This window comes from Piliocolobus tephrosceles, chromosome 5 (genome assembly GCF_002776525.5).
Source record: "Piliocolobus tephrosceles isolate RC106 chromosome 5, ASM277652v3, whole genome shotgun sequence".
Lineage (NCBI taxonomy): Eukaryota > Metazoa > Chordata > Mammalia > Primates > Cercopithecidae > Piliocolobus > Piliocolobus tephrosceles.
This window is the reverse complement of record NC_045438.1, coordinates 166,650,787-166,673,969: the sequence shown is the minus strand read 5'-3', so window position 1 is coordinate 166,673,969 and position 23,183 is coordinate 166,650,787. Positions and strand designations below refer to the sequence as shown.

Genomic DNA, 23,183 nt, shown 5'->3' with positions numbered 1-23,183 from the left:
GATGAAGGGATAGAGTCAGGGGATCTCATTTCCTGCTTTGGGAGGGGAAGTGTGAGAAGGTGGTGAGAACAGCTATGGGAGAAAAGGGGGACAGTTTTGGGACAAAAGGCCAGGCTGGTGAGTGTGTCGAGGGCTTCTCACCCCCAGATGTGGAGACAGAGCTGAGGGAAGCTCTGACTGGTATTTATATAAGTCCTCTGATGACAGATCAGGTTCTGAGGTCTGGAAAGTGTTACCTATCATTATTCTAAACAGGGCTATGAGATAGAGCAATTATAGGCCATTTAACTGAACATCATTTACAGAAAAATATTAGGGAAAGTTTGCGGGGGTGGGAGGACAACCGACAAGCATACAGTAATTTGATTAGAAACAGGCCACATGTTTTTACCGGAGGAAGGTGTTGTTTTAACCAGCTTGTTGGACTTCTTTGAAGTTATTGCTTTCTTAGTTCTAGGTTTTAACCCATGATTTTTTCCTGATAGCTATAAAGATTAGGAATAAATACCAGATATCTAAGTAAATAAAACAAAAACCAATCACACCTGAGGAGATTAAAAATACAGTGGGAAGAAAAATGAATGTTAAAGACAAACAGTGTAGCAAGGAATAAAAGGAGTAAACATCAGCTAGTAGAGTTTAAGCCAAGATACTTTTCATGAAAAATACTTGATTTGGGTCTGTGAATGTGTCCCTTTATCCCATTTCCTAAGATGCTCTGCAGAAAAAAAAGGAACTTTTTGTTTGACTGAAAAAATCTCTTTGCTTTTTTTTCTTTTGTCTTGCTTTTTTAGTGGATTGACCATTTGATGTGGTTAAAAATTTGACACATTAGGATGACTACTTCATTAATCCTTCGTGAATTTTAAGTTAAAAATTCTCATATAAGAAGACATATTTGTGGTTATTTTATATACATTAATAGGTCAATAGTAGTTTTCTCATACTTACACTGAATATTTCTGTACTACTGAACAGCTCTTGAACTTTCAGAAAGAGGATCAAAAAGGATGAAAACCAAGAAAAAATTAGCATTTAAAAAGTGCTTAATAATGTTTGCTAGAAGCTTCAAGTATGTTTTGTTATCTGTTTTTGGCTGGTTAGTCTGAATGTTAGTCAATTCACTAATAATGCCGTTCTACTCCAAAGATCCTGGACTCCAGGAACTACTATCATGTCTTTTTTTTTTTTTTTGAGACGGAGTCTCTCTCTGTCGCCCAGGCTGGAGTGCAGTGGCGTGATCTTGGCTCACTGCAAGCTCCACCTCCCGGGTTCCCGCCATTCTCCTGCCTCAACCTCCCCAGTAGCTGCGACTACAGGCACCCACAACCATGCTCGGCTAATTATTATTATTTTTTTATTTTTAGTAGAGACGGGGTTTCACCATGTTAGCCAGGAGGGTCTCATGATCTGCCCGCCTCAGCCTCCCAAAATGCTGGGATTACAGGCGTGAACCACTGCACCCGGCCAAACTGCTATCATTTCTACATTTGCAATCTTCACAACGGTGGGGACTGTATCTGTTTTGTTCATCATTGTACTCCTAGGTTCTAGCACAGTGTCTGATAAATATTTAGTGAATGAATGAATGGTTAAGAACAACAACAATATTGGATATTTACTCTGTGCCAGACACTGTACTAATAAGTACTTTGCATAACTGACTGTCAATTTTCCAATAATTTTTTGAAAGAAGTCCTGTTATTAATCTCATTTTTTAAAAATGAGGGAGCAGAGGCACTGAGAAGTTAAGGAACTTGCCTAAGGTCACACAGCTAGTAATCAATAGGTTTCAAACTCAGGCAGTTTGGCCAACAGGCCCACATTTGAGCATAATACCACTTCCTCTTTAAGAGTGAACACACAATGCAATAAATCTGTGCATCAACACATGCATGTATAGAAAACTATACACAAGAGAGGGCTCTTAAGTGGCACAGAACTCAAGTACTAATGTTATCATCAACAAATACCAGAATTCAGGAGTGATGGAAAATTTAAAGTCTAATTTCCAGGATCAGGCTCTTTGTGGTAACAAACCTCTGTAGGCAGAGTACCAAAAAATGTTGCTCGATTGAGCTTTAATTGGATGCTGGAGTCCTTAGTCCAGAGCAAACACTTTCAAAACTTCACACTGGTACAGAAGCGATATTTCAGGTTTTGAGGCACTAAATCAATGAGGAAAAATAATTACCAGCACATGTGGAACTATGCCCTATATGGAATCACTGGTGGCCTCTTTCAAGCTAGTACCTGCCTTTGCTGAGCAAAGGGCCATTTCTGAGACCATTTTGAGTCTTATTCAAAACACAATATAAAGCTCTATTTCCCTTTAGTCTTGCTGGAGGATATCAGTGTTGTGAGACCTGATGTGTCCTCACCACTTTGTTTTTCAAATTTTCTTTATGGTATTTTTTTTTCCTATCATTCTGAAATGATTCTAAGAAGACGTAGTTATTGGTTGAGTGTCCCTACGTGTAGAAGATCTCGGGGGACAGACGGCCTAAGCTGATCAGTGGAAGCACTTTTATAGTACTAGAAGAAGCAGCAGCCTTTGGCATGTGCAGGATGGACTGAGACCCTGAGAAGGGAAAGATTCAGTTTAGATGTGAGAGAATCCCACATCTACCCTAAGTTGAATGTGGACAAACCTCAGAGAAGCTTGGTGCTTTTCAGGACTCATACAAAACGGCTCTAGACCGTTGGCTGTTGGGACCTCACACCTAACTAAAAGCTTATTTACAATGTAGTCTCCAGTTCTGGTTACCTTTCAACTGGAAGAATATTCTCATCCCTGAGGCAACTCAACAGGAGGCTGTCGAGTTGATCCAAGTTTTAGGAAACCTTGTTGTTCTGAGGAATGAGGTTAAAAGTTTAGTCTCACCATACAAGAAAAGCTAACCCAGTGGGATATTAAGTTGAAGCGGAGTGAATGAAATTAATGCAGCCTAGAGGCTTAGAAAGATAAAATGTAGTTCAAGATTCAAAATTGGACAGTAAAGGGAAGCTCAGGAGAGAGCCAAATCAGTGGAAAAATAAAGCAAGTATATGAAATCAGACACCACTCTTATACTGAAAGAATGCTAGTGTCAACAGAGCTGCAGAACAGGTATGATGATAGCATTTGAATGAACAAAAGAAACGGGAGGGATGCAGCGTCCTTCACAGCAGGAAAGGGGGTCGATGCAGATTCAAGAACAGTCTTGTTAGTCTGAGGGTCCTTTTCCTGTTCAGTGAATTCTTTTGTTCTGTGTCCTTATCAATCCCACACCTTGCCTAAGTAGGAATGACAGACAAGCCATTCTTAATGACTTCCTAGCTTTTGAAACTATTTTGGTGTCAGAGAGGGAAAGAGCCACATTTAAGTTGTAAAAATTGAGGTTTCTGTTGGCTCAGTAAATTTCCTTCTCTGAGATGGCCATTTTTGATTGTAGATACAGAAACGCATTTACCCAAATATGTGATCTGTGCCATGTTCCAGAAAACTGACATCTCTGTCGCACCTCATCAGGCCAGAGAGTCAAATGGCAGCACAGCTCAGGGCTCCAGCCAGCAGTCCTGGCTATGTCAGCAGTGTGGCTGGCATCTCCCTCCCTGAGGGCCAGTACACATCCTCTCCTAGGCACACCCACTCTCCATTAGCACCGGGAACAATTGTTCGCTGTGTCGGAGCCCCGGCCACGCCCTTTGCCGGGACAATGCACAACTCCACAGCCCTACCTCTCCCAAGCACTGGTTACTTCCTTTCCTTTTTATTTCCTCCTGTGTGCAGAGTGCATGAAATACAGTTTTTTCCTTCTGTCTGAAATAGGACATTTTAAAGAGTGGTAAATGATGACTGATTCACTTTCAGTCTCTCCTCAATGGGGTTTTCCTAACCTCTCCAAGGTTGTACAACAGATAGGAGTTTTGTTCAGAACACAGGGAAAATGGTTTCAAAAAAATTCAATTTTCACAGTTAATGTTCACTTCACTAGGAACACATATGAATGTTTCTCTCTCGAGATGATGCTTTCTACTATCTTTAGGTATATTTCCTATGTTGAGTTTTGCTTCCATGGTGAGGATGGACCTCATTAAAGCAATAACAGCAGGCTAGGCAGCTTTATAAATTTAGGAAAGGAGAATGTTATGTTCTAACAACCATTTTTTAACACAGGAACTTCTGTATTTAGAAATTCACCCATCCATCTAGCAATCAGTCAGTATTTATTAAGTACCTACCTTGCTATAGTCTAGTCTAAGATTTTTTTTTTTTTTTTTTTTGAGACAGAGTTTCGCTCTTGTTGCCTAAGCTGGAGTGCAATGCGTGCGATCTCGGCTCACTGCAACCTCTGCCTCCCGGGTTCAAGTGATTCTCCTGCCTCAGCCTTCCGAGTAGTGGGGATTACAGGCTTGCACCACCAGGCCCGGCTAATTTTGTATTTCTAGTAGAGATGGGGTTTTACCATGTTGGTCAGGCTGGTCTTGAACTCCTGACCTCAGGTGATCTGCCTGCCTCTGCCTTCTAAAGTGCTGCGATTACAGGCGTGAGCCACCATGCCTGGCCTTAAGATATTTTTTTAAAGTCCCTATCCTCAAAGAGTTCACAATTTGGTAAAAGGAGAAAGACATGTAAACAAATGATTATAGTGAGTTATAATAGGTACTATAATAGAATTAGGTATAGCATATAATGCGGATACAAAGAAAGGAGTGGGAAGGAATTTCGGCAGTACTGATGTATTGGCCAGGAAAGGCTTCATGGACAGGGTGGTACCTGACCTGAGTCTTAAAAAATGCAGGGGAAACCATTTATGGTGTAGTGTGCAAGTGTGTACTTGTGTATGAGTACACAGACACAGACACTGACACAGCTGGAGAGGCAAGCAGGACCCCCAGGCCCCAGATGTCCTGCAGGTCTGGGAGGGCATCGTTCAGTCAGGCATCCTGTAGGCTACCAGGGACCAGCCATTAGAATAGAAGACCAACACGACGAGATCTGCTTGTGATGTGAAATTCCATTTCTGAAATCAATGATTTCTTTTGATGGGTTTAACTCTTGTTTTCCTTTATAGAGCAATGAAGTTTGTGGTGAGAATGATAATCTTAAATTGAACTCATTGTTTTCTGATTTTGGAAATGCATGCTGAAGGATGCCAGGGAGCTGAACTGACAGCTCAAAGGCTGGCAGCAGGCATTCCATGAGCGCATTTTCCCAGTCAGCCAGCCAAACGTGGCCACACACTGGGTGGCCAGAGTCCTTACCACTTCAGTTGGCCGGTAGTACTTGAGATCCACAGTCACGTGAACTTTGCCGGTCTCTTTACATCTGCCCACTTCATTTTCATTCTTTCCTTCCCACCTGTAAAGAAGATAAACACCGAGTCAGCTCCTAATTGCTTGGGAACATTTGGCCATGCTGTAGCACCTTGGGATGCCCCAGCCCTCTCCCTGCAGGAGCGCTTAAGCTCATTAACTGCAGCAGCACAGGCTGATGCCCAACTTGATTATTAAAGCAACGGGGACTTTCAAACTGTTCTAGATCTGTTTTGAAAGGGCGGGGTTTTTTCCTCTTCTTTTTAAGAAAATCATGATGAATTCAGAAGTGAGGCTTTAGAAATGAACAGATTAGCCAGAAAATAAAATTGGGCGACTTTCGGGATTTCAAAGATTTTGTATTTCTCTAGACTATTCTTGGTCATTAATTAGTATTAATTAATTAAATCAATTATAAATTAATTAAATTAAATATTATAAATCAATTAGATTAATTAATTATTATAAATTAATTAATGTCTTTTGTCCTCCCCCTTTTTTCTTTTCTTTCTTTTGTAGTTTTAGGGATATTCAGTGTTAATTCAACGCATTCCATTTGGGAATAAGTTCCATAACCTAATTAACCATTCAAAGCATCCCTGGATCAGATACAAGTTCTCCTGCTCTTCCAGTCAATGGTGGGCCCCCTTAATAAGTCTCAGATGATTATACCTCCAAAAAGTACACAACTAATTGTTCGTTTCCTGCTGAGAGAGGGTATATCAATATTACTTTCCTATAACCTCCTCTGACCTAGCTAGGATACTGTTTGCACACAAGTTTCCTTCCCTGAACATCCACGGTTGATAGCAGTAAGGATCCCAGGAGCGACTCCTCAAGTCCACACTATGCAGGATGAGTTCATATGCTTCGAGATTACCTTCTCGCTAAAATTCTACTTCTCCATTTTATGTTCTCATTTTTTATAAATCAAGCCACTCGCTTAATGGTAAGCTCTGGATTTCCATAATAGTATATAATTAGGGTTATTTATTTTTACATATGAACTTTTTGGCAAAGAAAGAAAAGAAATGAACAAGTATGACATGTTTGACTTTACCATTTATCATTAGAACCGGTTTGCATTATGAGCTGGAGATGAATCCTGTGGACACAGGACAATTGTGTGTGCTGTCTGGGTCAGAGTCACCACGGGGAAGACAAAATTAGTTACTTGACTATGTAAGCCACAGGCACCACTGAAAATGAACATTAAATGTTGATCCCAGTTATATTTTGGAATAGGTTGAGAATTAAAGACATAAACTGGCCTCATAAGCCTTATTTCTGATGAATCACCTGAATGTTCTGGTAGCAAAGGGGAAATATTTCACTGTTGGAGGAATAATCAGTTTGTTAGTGTGCTGAATTTACCAATGGACTCAAGGCAAATATGAAAATTGTCCTGTAGCACAGAGAATTATATAGCACAATATGTTGAATAATATACAACTGTACAACTGGTCATTTCCCCGTGACTTTTATATTAATTATTAACACAAAAAGGGATGTTTGGTAATTTGTTTTCATTTCCTTCTTAATGTTGACTAGATCATTTGGCAGGTCATGTAGGTCTAAGAATTTCCAAGCAAGGGGATTGGCAGGTAGGATCAGAGCAAAGTTTTTGGAAAATTCACCGGGAAACGGTAAGTGGATGTTTTGGAGCATGGAGATTCAAAGTGTTTTAAAACATAACCTAAAGGAATGATGACCCTCATACATCTCCTGTGGATAAAGACCAAATCTTAGCTGATATCCACAGGAAGGGAGGACAATTGGTTAAGTCACGATTTTTTTTAAAACTAACTATCTAATTCTAAAGTTAATTGTTTAAGTAGAACTTTTTTTTTTTTTTAAATTTTGGTTAGGCTTTCAGTAGATGAAAGTATATTTGTATTTCACAGGCACGTTTTAACTATTTTCGCTCACATTTCATACTTTGCAAAGAGAAACAAGTTTAGCAGATACTTGCATGATAGTATCTCCAGCCAAGTCAAAGAGTTAGAACAGAAATACCATTTACAGTTCTGCTGACTGATTTTTCATTTGTAGCTGGGTATTCGGTCTGTGATTGGCCATGCTGACTTATGTGCACATAAATATTGCACTGTTCTTCCACTGGTAAATCTCAAATGCCACAAACATGAGGACTGGTGATTCAAATCCACTTATAATTCAATTTTTAAAAAACCACACACAAGCACACACACATATTTAAACCAACAAAGCCTTGGTAAAGTGTTGGAGAGCTTTTCTTGATTTGGGAGGGAGCATGTGAGTCAGGAGAGGACTGAGGCCCCCGCCTGAGGGGTCTTTAGACTTCAGTGGGGTCTATAAACTGTTTCTGTGACGAGGCAGATAGTAAATACTTAAAGTGTTACAGATCACATACAGTCTCTGTTACATATTTTTCCTTTTTCCTCCTCCTTTTTTTGTTTCTTCTTCCTCCTCTTATTTTTCTTCCTCATTATTTTCTTCTTCTTTTCTTTTTCTTTTTTTTTTTTAACCACACTTTAAAACTGTAAAACCTGTCCTTACCTCCAGGACAGTTAAAAAAAAAAAAAAAAAAGAAGGGCCTCAGCTGGGATTTGGCCCACAGGCCACAGCTGCCCACTCCTGCTTTGGCCGATCAGGTTAATGGTATCGCCTCACCCTCAGCTGAAGGAAAGCATTTAATTCCTGTTTATAGCAGCAGCCTGCACAGCTAGACCACTTGAATTTTAGTGTCTACTACTGATTCTCTTTGATTGCTTTGCTGGTCATAGACTCCCACTTGGGATTTGTAACACTAGCTGAAATGGGAACAGGCTGAAGGAGGAACACTGCCTCTCTAAGGGCTTTATTAAATACAGCCTGAAAGTCAGACCTGGGTCTGGTGCTACTTCGGCGTTCACCAGGCACCAGCTCCCTTGCACGACTTTTTGCCATTGTCTGAACGCTGTCTGCTGAACTTTCATCTTGCAAATGCTGTCTACAGTCAAAACAGTCTCCAAGGGCATGGCATTGCCCTCTACAATTAATATAGCTACACTGAATAAGCAAATGTAATCAGGAAATGGCTCAAAGCTGAATTGAGTTGGCAAAAACCACTTTCTAATTTGCACCAGGTCTGAATGAGGGCAGTAAGCAAAAGTTTCCGCCAAGTGCCAAAAAACATTCAGTTACAACAAAACATGAAACACTTGTATTAACAAGTAAAAGGTAACAGCTAACATGTCCTAACAAGTAATGTTATGACTCAAAGCAGAGCTGCAATGTTAATGAAATAATGGTGGCTTGACACAGAGGAGAGGATTCGGTTAATTACCAAGAATTACTACCCACTAATTTAGATCAACAGCTCACCAAGCACGGATCCTGTATAATTCAATTTTTAAAATAAATTGTTGGCTCCTAATACGCATTAAATAGCAATAGAAAGCACTGAAGAATAACAGAATCAAGGACAATAAGGCAAGATAAAGCACTATTAAAATCTACTCAACTCGACATTCCTTTGAAGGAACAACAAAAGCAAACTCAGCCACATGAGTCAAGTTTGGGGCTATTCGACCTAAGTATGTGTGTGTGTGTATGTGTTGGGGTGGGGGTGGGGTAAGTATGTGTGTGTGTGTATGTGTTGGGGTGGGGGTGGGGGGGCGGCAACACACTCCTTGTAGTGATCATGAGTCAAGTTTGGGGCTATTAGACCTAAGTGTGGGGGGGCAACACACTCCTTATAGTGACCCAAATATCATAAAAGCGCTCAGGAATTATTCTGATTTATTTAATTAGGCTATTTAATTAGGGTATGGAAATAGGAAGCTGCAGGAGCTAAAATTTAGTCAGTGCCATAAGGCAGGCCTGGAGGAAGCATTAGCTTCTGGATAAAGATGGTGGTTTTCACACACTTTTGCTCCTTCCCCAGAAACCTTTCAAAAAGGAATAAACTCACATGAGCTAAGAGGGCAGGAAAGAGATGTGAGAAACCAAATTCTGGAAGCTGGAAAGCAGATGGATGAGTGTTAAAGGACTTAGCAGAAGCCCTAGAAAAGTCTCCTAAACCAACAGTGGGAGAGCTGAGAATGGCCCCAATTTACACTTGCAGAAGTCTCCAAATGCTCAGGAAGTGAGGCCTGATTGCAAGTCTCCATAGGCAGCAGTCTGGGGCTCGATCCCCTCCCCGATTCCGCACTGCTTGGCCGCTCACTGCCTCACCCTCCCTGAGGTAAGAGGTGGCTGGACTGAAGGCTATGGGCTCAGTGAAGAGTGGGTCACCATGCTGAAGACAGAGGAAATTAGGTGACTGTACGCATGGTGAATACTGAGATCCACCACCCAGCTCTCTGTGGGCTGGCAGTCAGGCCTGTTTCCTTCCAATGAGGACACTGGGGAGGCTCCTCTGGGCATCAGAGATTCTCCAACTAAAAGGCCTTATCAAGTCCTCTTATAATAAAATAGCCAACAAGCTCTAACTATGCTCTCAAAACTCACAAGTAGCTTTTTAGGCACCCGACTTTTAAAGAAGCAGAAACCAAGTATTACGAGACAGGAAATATATAAGGAAAATCACATATATAAAAAATAGAAATCAAAACGAACAAACTGAAAAAAAAGCAACTTGGAGGAAACAGAACAAGCTGGGGGAAGAGAATTAAAAACAAAATAAAACAAGAAAATCTCCACATATACCACCTTTAATATCCTCAGAGAGATCAGGAAAGATATCAAACAAACAAGAACAGGATACTACATAAAAAGAAACAATTTGAAACACAGGATTTTAGAAGTTGAAAACAAAAAACAGAAATTCATAACTCAAGAGAAGATTTCGAAGATACCTGAGAGTATCTTCTGGGAGTTGAAGAAATCTCCCAGAAAGTAGAGCAAAAATATGTAGATATGAAAGACCAGGAGAAGGAAGATAAGAACATTGGAGTGCCTCAGGGCAGTCAGTATAATAGGATTTCCAGAAAGAGAGTACAGAAAAAATGGAGCAGAGCAAATAACTCTTAAAACAAATCAAGAATATTGATCAAAGCAGAGGCACATGCATTTCTACACCGAAAGGGTGTCCCCCTATAATGAATGGGTCTAGACCCACCTCAGATCAAGTTCCACACCACTGGGACCAAGAGAAGGTCTGAAGCACTTTCCACAGGGGACAGACGGGACTGGGAGTCAGAACAGCTCTTGGTTTCCCATGGTGATACTGCAGATTAATAGGCAATGGAGTAACACCTTCAAAGTTCTGAAGAAAAATTATTTCCAATCTAGAAATATATACCAGCAACATTGTTAATTTTGACAATTGGACTAAAGATATTTTCAGGTATATTTTGTCACAAAGTATTTGTTTCCCATGCATCCTTCTCAGGAAACTAATTATGATTTTGCTTTACCAAACCAAGTAGTCTTGAATAAGATGTCAGGAAATAGGGGCTCAGTGTAGGATAGCAGCTAAGAGAGCCCCCCAGAGGAGCATGAAGTGACACAGCAGGATTTGACCTTCTGGCCAGTCCACACGGTCAGGTCAGAGGCTGTAGGGCTGCCTCAGGAAGATGTGACTGACAGCCCAACCAGGGGTTTGAGAGCCTAGAGAGGTGATTTGCACAGCTGGGGCAGAGTATGGGGTAAAGTTAGTGATAAGTACATAGAAAATGAATAGAACAGAGAAAGAAGGCATCTGTTAGCTCTACGGTAAACAAATGACAATTATACATAAAAGATAAAATAGGCTGGGCGCGGTGGTTCATACCTGTAATCCCAGCACTTTGGGAGGCCAAGGCGGGCAGATGACAAGGTCTGGAGTTCAAGACCATCCTGGCCAACATGATGAAACCCTGTCTCTACTAAAAATACAAAAAATGAGCCAGGCGTGGTGGCATGCGCCTGTAGTCCCAGCTACTTGGGAGGCTGAGGCAGAAGAATCGCTTGAAGCCGGGAGGCAGAGGTTGCAGTGAGCCCAGATCGGGCCATTGCATTCCAGCCTGGTGAGAGTGAGGCTCCGTCTCAAAAAAATAAAATAAAATAAAATAAATGTGGTTTACTGGAATGAATAGCATTCATCAGTCATGGTAATGTAACAGTAAATACTGACTTGACTCCAAAATTAAAATATAACAATTGAGTATTAAGAGAATGGAGGGATGGGTCAAGGGGAGAGAAAGAGAGCAAAACTCTTGTTTTGAATAAGAGGAGGGCAACAGATAAAGCCTAGAAGGGAAAAATCAGACACGACATGTTATTGGGAAACATGGAGATAAATGCCAAAGTAATTGTAACACAGCACAATAGAAATTCCAGAAACAAATATTTATCTTTAAATAAGACAGTGTACCGCAGCAGAACAACAAACATTTCTGTATGTTGGAGAGGGCCCACAGAGCACCCCAAACAGCAGAGCTCAGAACGTTCCCTAGCAGATGGGCCTAGCCAGGGAAATGGACAGGGAGGACGCGGAGGGTAGGAGACAGCAGGGATTTGTGAGAACTCCCGTACAACGATTAGAGGACTAGGGTGCTGGGGTAACTGGACCAAAACATCTAATAAAGAAGGGAAAAAAGAATTATAAATGTGAGCTTTGTAAGTAGCAGAGTGTGAGCGACTAACCCCCACCCCACAGGCCCCTCTACATTGCAGAGAAAGCGAGTCTGGAACGAAGATGGGCCTCAGCACAGCCCAGCCTGAGCTCTGTCCCCGGAATGGGTATTCTGTCCCACCAGCTCCACTACAGACGCAGCACCTCCTTACAGGATTCATCTGTCACCCTGCTTCAGGATGGGGAGGGGCTGACGTCTTTGGCACCATCAACATTCCAGATCCTGCATCACCACAAAAGCCACTAACAGGGTGGGCAGGTGAAATCTGCAGAGAAGACGGAGCAGGCAACCCTGGGAAGAGGCAGGCCAAGGTGAAGGATGCGACCTCAGCACTTCCAAACTGTGATGATGGGCAGATGTCAGGAGGATGCAGGGACTCAAGCAGGGCCCTGGGCACATCAGAGAAAGCTACTTGGATAGGGTGTCGGGAGCTGAGTGGATGGGGTGAGGCTGTGTGTGGAGGTGGCTCCTTGATGCCTTTTGGCAGAGCAGGGGAAGACAGAGACCAGGCAGTGACTAGAGGGACCCCAATTCTGAAGGGGCATCTGTAAAAGATGAGAGGGCGCCTCAAAGGAGGGCCAGAGGCCAGATGCAGTGGCTCACACCTGTAATCCCAGCACTTTGGGTAGCCGAGGCGGGCAGATCACTTGAGACCAGGAGCTTGAAACCAGCCAGGGCAACATGGTGAAACCATGTTAGGTCTCTAAATACAAAAATTAGCTGGACTTGCTGGTGTGCACCTGTTGTCCAGCTACTTGGGAGGCAGAGGTGGGAGGATTGCTTGAACCTGGGAGGCAGAGGTTGCAGAGAGCTGAGATCGTGCTACTGCACTCCAGCCAGGGTGCCCGGGTGACAGAGTGAGACTGTCTTAAAAAAAAAAAAAAGAGGGCCAGGGCTGAGTGCGGAGGCTGAGCGGCAGCCTGAACCTCTTGAGCAGGCAGAAGGGCTGAGGCCATAGGCCGGGAGGAGGCACTCTTCCAAGGGGCATCAGGGCGACCTGTTAGTGGGAAAGGGGAAGCGAGGGCGGGTGCCATTTTTATGCTTGGGGACCACTGTTTTAATCACAGACCCACTCTAACATTTAAAATACAGCACGAGTCTAAAGGGTGGACCCTGGATCTATGAGAACCTTAGCTGTGTAAGTCCTCTTGCATTGCTACTGAAATGGAGGCTGGCTAGCCTCCATCTATGCCTAGAATTCTTCCATTTTATTTATGATAATTATTCTAAGTAAGGGGCTTCTGGCAGTACTAAGCCCAGCTGTTATGTTGCAGTTAAGGAATAACCATCTACAACAAAAATGTGAAATTTAAATCCATTATACAGCTGTTCATGTCGAAGGCACTTCTTAAGATGAACGCCTACATCTATTCTGTGATTTCTCTATCGTGGGGCCCTTATGAATGTTACTTGCTGAATTCATGTGCCAAGAGGCAGACGAGTAGCATCATCTGCAGTGTATAAGTGGAGGAACAGAAGTTTACAGGGCTGAACAGTTTACAGCTGGCACATGGGGAAGGGGTGCTGGAGCCAAGGCTGCCAAGCCAGGCTCCTGGGCTGCCCCACCCTGGGCCCAGACAGCACCCGTTTCACATGGTCTGACCTGAAAAGGTGTGGTACCCTCTCAAAAGGGCACAGCCATTTTTGTGGGGAGACCTCCTCAAACATTACTTTCAGTAAGAGTGGTCAACTGGTCAATACTTCCCTTGCTTTCTTCTTTTTAGCAGTAGGACTCAGAAATTACTTAATAGGGAGGCTCTCCTCTCAGTCTTTTCTTATGTTTCATCCCTAGGAAGTCAGACTAGGAAGATGAACTCAAAGGAAAAAGCCTTGTGAGGTGGTGCCTGCTGAGGGTAGCTCAAGAGATCAAATAATAATAATGATAATAAAAAGACAAGACCAGAGATGGCTCTCCTCGGCTGTGAAAATGACAGTGAAAGGGTATTCTGATACAGAGCTAGCATTTCAATGAGCCTCAGTGTGTCCACACTACCTTGCACAGCTCATTAAATGTGCTCTAGCTGCCTGCTTCATTTATATTTACCCACCTGGGGCATATTAGCCACCCCCAGTGGATAAGGATGGAGCTTCTGCTGTATGGGGGAAAGCAAAACTGACGGAGGCCTTCCTGCAGGGCCACAGTAAGTAGGCAGTGCCCAAACGACCAGTGCCCAAGCACCCCCAGAGTTGCAGCCCCTGTTCTGGGCCATCTGCATCTGTATCTCTCTCACCTACACAACTGTGTCTATCCATCTCCCTTCCTCCCACCCCACAAATCTTCAGCACGCACCCACTAGGTGCCAGCCAGGAAGCTAAGCCAGTTGCTAAGGACACGGGTATGTGGAAGCCAGGCACGTCTCTGTCTTGAAGGAGCCTGCAGTCTATGGCCACCACAGTCTTGTGAGGGAACGATGGCAGAGAGCCAGGGTGCTGTCAGAGCCAGGAGGTAGGCACCTAGCACAGACTAGGTGGAGGGTGTTGGTCAGAGGGAGGATGCCTAAGCTAAGACCTGAAGAATGAGTGGGAAGGGGCCAGGAGAAGCAGACGGAACTGTAGGAGCAGGCATCTGACGAGCCCAGTGTGGCCAGGCTGGTCCACCCTCGCTCTTCAGCTTGCCCAGCGCCCACACACAGTGCACTAGCTCCTGCCTCCATGCCTTTTCTCATGCCCTCCCACCCACCTGGAATGTCTTCCTCCTTCCTATCATCCATATCTCCCAGTCTGGACGAGGACCAGCTTACATCTAACTTCCTGCAGACATAACTCCAATCAAGATTATGAGGCTATTACTTCAGGATTGATAGAATAAATTTGCAGAATGTCTTCATATTTGCATAGATATTTGTAAATAATGTGTTCTTATTAATTGACACCCAGTTAGAGTCTGTATTTCTCCAGGGTTAGGAAATCTCTTTCAGTTCTCTTTGATGATTAGTTTGGCATTGAGAGGAAATTAGATGAGCAAATAACACATGTGTAGAGCATCTGAGAGGTGTGAGGTGCTGTGGCAGCTGTTTACGGACTCATGAAGGGAGCAGCTATTTTGAGGATCTAACAGACCTTTGGTTAAGAATGAATATGGGCCCGCAACCTAGTGAATTGCATCAACTGCCTATGAAATGGAATGAGGGTTGCCTCAGACCCACAGCCCAGCATGACATCAGGGCTCAAATTAGATCTTGCAGGTGCCAAGAACTCAAAAGTCTCTTGCTCCAACAAAGGCACACATCACCTTATGTTGTAGTATTTTGTTCTTTAAGGGTTAAAAATCTAAGCATCTTAGAAGTTCAGAAATATAAATGATAGTAGGATTCACATTTCCAGGAGGGAGGTAGAGAGACAGAGAAGAAGAAAGCGAGAGGAAAGAGAGAAGGAGACCTCATTCAAATGGCTACTTGAAGCTTATATGAAAAGTCCAAGCTCTTTATGATGACTAAACATAATGTGAATACTCTTGAAGGCGTGAGTCCCTTTAGAGTCTCTCTAGAAAGTGCTCACAGTACTCCATGCGGGTTTTCTGAGCATGACTGCTGTTTCTAGCTCTAACGGGGATTTTGAGTGATGATGAATGAAGATGAGTTATATTTCCATCACTCAGTGTCACAGATTCTCCTCAACCTGGTCACAACATGGACATCAAAGGAAGCTTCGGCCAGCTGCTGAGGTGGGAGTTAAATGTATCTCAGGGATCACAGGTGGCTGGTCTCAACACAGCGCATTGAACGGTTAGGGAAGAATACAGACTTGCAGCAAGTTTCCTTCTCCTGACTTTGCCCCTACATAGAACCCTTCGAAGTACGGCTCCTCACACGAGAGTTCTGCTCATCACCAACAACTGACCGAGTGGGGGCATGTGCTCTCCCACAGTGAGTCTGACAGTCCCAGGCTCTGCACATTCCCGAGGAATGCCTTACAGTAGCTACCCTGGCCGCAGGGATGCTCCATCCACCCCCCGGAACCTGCAGCCAGGCCTTTCTTCTCAGGCGCTGTCTTCAAGATCGGCCTCCAGAGGCTTCAGCTCAGGACCCGGGGTCCAGAAATCGCATCCATCAGGAGACAGTGTCAAATGAAGGGAGAAATGTGCATGAGCACAAACCAGCTTGTTGCCTCTGCCAGAAGGATGTTAGAAATGGGTTTCTTCTCTGATGTATAACAATGTTGCCCTTGTTACTTTTACTGAAAATGTAAATTCAGTACCACAGACTACAATAACAATTTCCATGTCTTAAACATTGCCCACCCCCCCCCCGCAAACAACAAGCGGCAGATGTTGGTTCTCACCTGGTTGTAGGGCACTCTTACAACTCTCTTCTCCAAATTTAACAAGATTAATGACAGGAAATTAGACAAGACAAGTATTTGCCTGTTTGGGTTTTCCTACTATCATTTTAGTTGTAGGAGAAAAGTGTTTCCTTTTCACACTACGTACCTAGTGGTAAGTTGATGCAAAAGGAAAAACAAAACACAGCACTAAAAAGAGCCCCAACAATGCAATATGCTCCACACACACACCGCACACACACTCACCACACACACACTCGCACACACCACACACACACACACATACACATACATACACACACACAGTGACGCTCTTAGAAGAAAGCAGTTGTCATAAGGCTGCCCTTCTCAATACAAATGACTGCATAAGAATTTAGAACGTTACCTTAAATTTTATCAGGACTGCAAGTGGTACTGATCTGCTTCCCTGGGTATCTTCTACCAACCCAAACTCAAATTAATGTGCTATTTTCTAATACATGCAAAACAAAAATTATTCAGATTACTCAAGTGATGTCAAAGGCTTCAAGAATAAATATCTGTGTCGATTCTAAATATACAGATGGCAACATGTGTCAAGCCTTTTCGGTGAACATTACAACAGATAAATTTTAAAAACGATAGCAAAAATGGGAAGAGACAGGAGATCTTAGAACAGCAAAAGTGAGAATGTTCCAGATATTGAGTGGTGTGTCTGATATGGTATAGCGTCATGTGATATGAGACAAGCACACAAAGCACAACAGGTAGAACTATGAGTGAGCAGAAAGCTTCCTAGCTTAATTAATGGCAATGCTAATGAAACTAGAGACCTTGGCTCTCCTTCACCCTCTACATCTGGCTGTTCACCAAATCCTGCCGATTCTGACTCAAATCAATCGCTCCTCTCCCTCTCCATGTTCTCGGCTGAATGCAGGCCGTCCTCATCCTTAGCTGGACAGCTCCAACAGGCCTCTAGGGAGGAGGCATGGTGGTTTCCCTCAGGCCGTCCCCACCATGTGAGAGGGAATAATGCTAACCATGAAATCTGCAGAAATCAGGATGACTGCATTTCCGGGAGGACTTTCTAGATAAACTGGCTTTTGGGATGTCCACTTGTGCTGGATTAAGTATTTACAGAGCACCCTCAGCTGTTGAGAGCACTGAGGATAACGTGGGAATGAGCCGATGCCCACAGGCATGAAGACCTGGGTCTGTGTTCACTGCAAATATCCTATCACAAAGGTTTTTTTGACAGCCTATGAACAAGAAGCATAAAAAGTGCATATAAAGAAAAGAGGGGCGTCTTGGGTCACAAAATACTCATTTCAGACCCTGGTTCTGCTACTCCCACGCTATGTGACCTGGGGAGAGCACTGAACTGCACTGTGCCTCAGTTTCCTTCTCAGTGCAACAGTGCCCCAGCCCTGGAAATTAAACAGAGTAGGGATGCAGCTCCTGGCATGCTTCCGGGCTCGCCCTAACCACTCCCTGTGTGCCGCGGTGAGCATGGGCTGTCTCTGCCTGCCTTGGACCGCATTCTGCTGTTCTTCTGCAATAGCGTCCTGCTGTAGGGGAAGACCCTGCTCCCCTGCATGCAAACAGTGGGCTGTCAGTGGGGCTGCTCATCCCAGGATCCTCACACCCTGAAAACAGGCCAAGGCCTGGGATCCAGTCCCACACTGGCCACAGCGACAGGTCCAGGGATAACTGCAGGACCCGCACAGGGCCAGCCACGGTCCTTCCTTGGGAGTTTTCTAAGTGGATTGTTCTTACAGGTTCCATTCCTCTTTGACTGTGTGAGGCTGTGAACCAGAGAGGCAGTCGAGACTGCCCTCTGCCCTGGGGAGCAGCTGAGGGATGGAGGCAACACCCAGGAGCACTGGAGCCAAGGAGCAGAGGGGCCCTGAAGGAGCACCAGGAACCTAAGGCTAGTCTGAGTTCAGTTTCAGGTCCTGAAAAACAAAAGAACTCTGACTGCTGGAAAAGTCCATTCACTTTTCTCCCTTTCCTAACATATTACTAAATACTTTCAGTATGCTCAAGCCTTTGTTTTATTAGCATAGATACTTCACACATTTAAAAAATAATTCATGTGTATCATCCTTTGCAACTTTTGGAGCATAACAGGACACTCCTAATAATAAAATGTCATGTTTGATTCCTATAGAGAACACAAACAAAAGAGCACATAGTTTTTAAAGAGTAAGATGTTATGCTTACATCTTATTTTTCTCATTAAACTTGTTTAAGTATAATCTGTGTTATTCATACATACAATATAAATTTGTTAAACTATATTTGAGAGTTATTTTAAAAAAGTAATTAATGAGAGTGGCAGATACTAATTTCTGCTAAACTACACATTTTAATTAAAATTTTTGGGCCGGGTGTGGTGGCTCATGCCTGTAATCCCAACACTTTGGGAGGCCGAGGTGGGTGGATCACTTGAGGTCAGGAGTTTGAGACGAGCCTGGCCAATATAGTAAAACCCCGTCTCTACTAAAAATACAAAAATTAGCTGGGCGTGGTGGTGCACGCCTGTAATCCCAGCTACTTGGGAGGCTGAGGCAGCAGAATCACTGGAACCCAGGAGGCGGAGGTTGTAGTGAGCCGAGATCACGCCACTGCACTCCAGCCTGGGGGACAGAGTGAGACTCCGTCTCTTAAAAAAAAAAAAAAAGGGAGGGTTGCTTAGAAGCAACATAAACTATATATTTGAAAGGCACAAAAAAACCTCAGTCCCAAACATAATCAATCCAACAATGCATTTTTAAGTCCACAAAAGAATAAGGCCATTTTTTTTGGAAAAATGAGGTATCTTCTTTAAAAAATAAAACAGAAGGCCAGAAGAATAAACATGACCAAATTATACTTCAAACATTATTTTATATCTTCTTGCTTCTTATCTTTACGCTGTTTTCCAATTCCCCATGTTATACGTAAAATTTGAAGAAGATCTTATCTTTGCTTTCTCATTTTTAATTCTCTATAATTAATGTCACTAGTTTCCTGCACAATGGTTTTATGCAAAACAAATTTATTTAACTTTTGGCCATGATTTGTCAATATTTTTTCATAAAATTGGAAGCATATTGAAACAAAATGTTCACAAAATAATTGGGCAGTATCTCTTTTTTCTGAGTGTTCTTATTTTTGTTTTCAAAATTTTAATTGACACATTATAATTGCGCACATTTATGGGGTACATTTTGATATTCTGATACATGCATATGTTCTATCTATGATCCAGTCAGGGTAGTTAGTGTATCTATCAGCTCATGCACATGTTTCTTTCTGGTGACAACATTAAAAATTCTCTCTTCTAGCTGCTTTGACATATACAATAGGTATTGTTAACCTCAGTCACCCTATTGTACAATAGAATACCAGAACTTACTTTTCCTATCTTATAGTTACTTTGTACCCGTTTACCACCCTCTCCCCAGCCTCTTTCCACCCCTTCCTTCCTCAGTTTTTTGTAAGCACTGTTCTACTCTCTGTTTCTCTATCATCTTTCTTTAGATTTCACAGGAGTGATATCACTCAGTATTTGTCATTCTGTGTCTGGCTTATTTCACTTAACATGATGTCCTCTAGATTCATCCATGTTGTCACAAATGACAGGATTTTGGCTGGGTATGGTGGCTCACGCCTGTAATCCTAGCACTTTGGGAGTCCAAGGCAGGCGGATCACCTGAGGTCAGGAGTTCAAGACTAGCCTGGTCAACACGGTGAAACCCCATCCCTACTACGAATACAAAAATTAGCTGGGCATGGTGGCACATTCCTGTAATCCCAGCTACTTGGAAGGCGGAGGTTGCAGTGAGCCAAGATCACACTACTGCACTCTAGCCTGGGCAACAGAGCAAGACTCTGTCTCCAAAAAAAAAACAAGGTGCTTATATTGCGATAAAAAATTTCAAACTTAAAAAACAAAAATAAAATAATATTTACCAATAAATGAAATAAAAAACGTCTTTTTTTTTTTTTTTTTCTAGATAGAGTCTTGCTCTGTCACCCAGGCTGGAGTGCAATGGCACAATCTCAGCTCACTGCAACCTCTGCCTCCTGGGTTCAAGCGATTCTCCTGCCCCAGCCTCCTGAGTAGCTGGAATAACAGGTGCATGCCACTACGACCGGCTAATTTTTGTGTTTTTAGTAGGGACAGGGTTTCACCATGTTGGTCAGGCTGGTCTTGAACTCCTGACCTCATGATCTTCCCACCTCGGCTTCCCAAAGTGCTGGGATTACAGGCATGAACCACCATGCGTGGCCAAAAGCATCTTAAAAGAAAGATGAAAGAAATTTGGAAAAACTTGATTTAGATGCTGACCAACATTTGACAAATAACACAAGTAGGGTTGGATGCAGAGCAGAGCAAAGGCCCCGCTCCACACTGAAACTTTCTGTATTGCTCTTCAGGATACTGAAGGGGGAAGATGACAGCTAGAACCGAGGCTTCAGCAAGCTCAGGTGCGTACCTGCCAGAGAGCTAGAAGCGGTCACTTCTCAGGTATACTTACACAATGGTTTTTCCAATGTGCATGAATGATTTCTCGACAAATTCCCGGACACTATGGACCTCCCCAGTAGCTATGACGAAGTCCTCCGGCTCATCATTCTGCAACATCAACCACATAGCCTAGAGGGAAAGAGAGGCAAGTTCATTTTGGAGTCACACTTAGTGGCCACACGGTTTTCCAGCACACATAATCAGATAAGGACATGGACAGCTGGAACATGAGCATGAATTTCATACCTTATTCTAACCACAACAGCAATGGCTCCCAACTTTTACTGAGCATCAGAATAACATGAGGAACATTGTGGTGTAGATGCCAGGGCTGCAGCCACAGCAGGGTGGGCTCAGAGGCCTGGAGATTGCTTCTCAGAATCTTTATCTTAACATCACAGGTGATTCTCATGTTGCAGGTCCTCAGACCACAACGTAGAGGAATGTGATGTGAAGCAGTGTCTATAGCAAATAACCTTTTTATAGTATCATTTACAAAAAGAACAGTTTTTTTTTTTTTTTTTTTTTTTTTGAGACAGACAGAGTCTCCCTCTGTCGCCCAGGCTTGAGTGCAGTGGTGCCATCTCATCTCACCGCAAGCTCCGCCTTCCGGGTTCATGCCATTCTCCTGCTTCAGCCTCCTGAGTAGCTGGGACTACAGGCACCTACCACCACACCCAGGTAATTTTTTGTATTTTTAGTAAATATGGTGTTTCACTGTGTTAGCCAGGATGGTCTCGATCTCCTGACCTTGTGATCCGTTCGCCTCAGCCTCCCAAAGTGCTGGGATTACAGGCATGAGCCACTGCACCCGGCCAAAAAGAACAGTTCTAAAAGCACTAATTTTTCTTCATATCATAGATAGCAGGCAAGGAGAAAACCATTTAAAGATAGATGTTTGTCTCCAAAAGTAGAACCTAATTTTTGAATAATAAAGTTGAGAATGTACTAGTCACAAAACAAAACAAATTAATGGAAAAACAACCACGTAATGGAGAGTCCTACCGTTATAAAAAAGTTGTCTAAGAGGCGATGAAAACATTTAAGCCAGAGCTAATGGGTTCATAAGGCAGGGTTTCAAGGCCAGGTGCCCAACTTCCACATCAAAATGGATGTCTCTATAGGTACTTTCTCAGTAGGAGCCAGGAGTCTGGTGGGTGAAAATGCCACTGCATATCCAAGATACAGACTGGTGGCACCAGCACAGCCCGGCTCCCCTTGGTTAGCTTTTATCAACAGCAGATAGACCCGGAGTTCCTGTACCTTGCAATTACACCTTAAAGATTTTTTTTTAAACACAGATAGAAGATGCAGTTTTAAAAAAAATTAAGCGTAGCAGGAATCCAACAGGAATACGTCTCTTCAAAAAAGGTTGAAACAAAAAAGAAAAAAAAATCAATCTCTATTTTTTCATCACTTCCACCCAATTCTCAAAATAAAATAGGTAAAAACAATAAGGATTTAATTATAACACAGCCTCCAATGATACTCTCGTTCTAGCATTTAACGAGAGCATTTAACTCTCGTTAATGTGCATTGAACTCTCGTTCTAGCATTTAAACAAAACTGCTTTGGTTTGTGTCTCCCTAAGTTGTTCCTTGATAAGCTGAAAACAAGAAGCTGCTAAAATCAATGAGCCAGCCTATTTTCTCTTAGAAAATGCCATCAAAAAAGTTTAATTTCCTTTTTATTCATTTGAATTTGTGGAAGCCTTCTAAAAAATAAAATTTAAAATAATTTCTCCTTTACCTGAAGTTATTTCCTGTGTATGTTTTTGTATTTGTGGTCTATTACAAGATTGTTTTAAATCATATGGAAGACAAGATTTTGGGCTATTTTACATGCCTTGGAGATGTGGCATGCTGGCTGGGACAACGGTAATGGTTTCAAGGCAGTGATGTTCTATAAAGTAACTGACAGATGAAATTATCTTCACGAGAAGATACTTTTGTTCACATTAATGAAATACCTGCAATTTCATTTTGCCTTAAGAAATCATGGTTGGTGAACTGAGCCACAACACTTTTTAAATGTTATACTACCACCACCACTACTACTAATAAAGCATGAGCTTTTAAAAGGCATGAAATACAAGTTGTTCACTGTTTTGGGATAGTCCATGCAAGCAGATGGAGTCTACAAATGGCTTGGTAGCTCCCTGAACGCTGTTAAACACTGGGGGCTGAGGAGAGCAATGGGATCTGAAATGCAGCCCAGGCGCAGCACCGTCTGTCAAGAAGTTCCCCAAGGTGTCTTTTTGAAAGGGGCACCAAGGCCTGTGTGCATGAGCAGAGGCCTAGTGAGCAGCTGCTCCTTGTAGGCCTGTGCCTGCAAGCGAAATTCCCGCGGCCTGGAACGCCCTGTCTCCTCATCTGTCTGGGAATGCTGACCGCTCTCGAGGTCCTGGACCAGGGTCCCAAGTCTGGCCATTAGCATGAATTCCAGTGCACACAGTATGGTGGCTTCCCTGGGATCGGGCCTGCCCTTTGGCCCCCTTCCCAACTAAGCTGCGCCTCCCACTTCACCCA

General features: G+C 43.0%; 1 protein-coding gene across 4 annotated transcripts in view; it reads right to left on the bottom strand.

The window, feature by feature from the left end:
* GMDS (GDP-mannose 4,6-dehydratase) overlaps positions 1-23,183 on the bottom strand; it is a 628,423-nt gene that overhangs the window by 104,474 nt on the left and 500,766 nt on the right. For all 4 annotated transcript variants that reach the window (XM_023221057.3, XM_023221059.3, XM_023221058.3 and 1 more), the window contains exons 8-9: positions 20,666-20,784; positions 5,248-5,344 (exon numbers count right to left, since the gene is read on the bottom strand). In XM_023221057.3, coding sequence (XP_023076825.1) covers positions 5,248-5,344; positions 20,666-20,784 — 216 coding nt within the window. The remainder of the gene's footprint in view (positions 1-5,247; positions 5,345-20,665; positions 20,785-23,183) is intronic.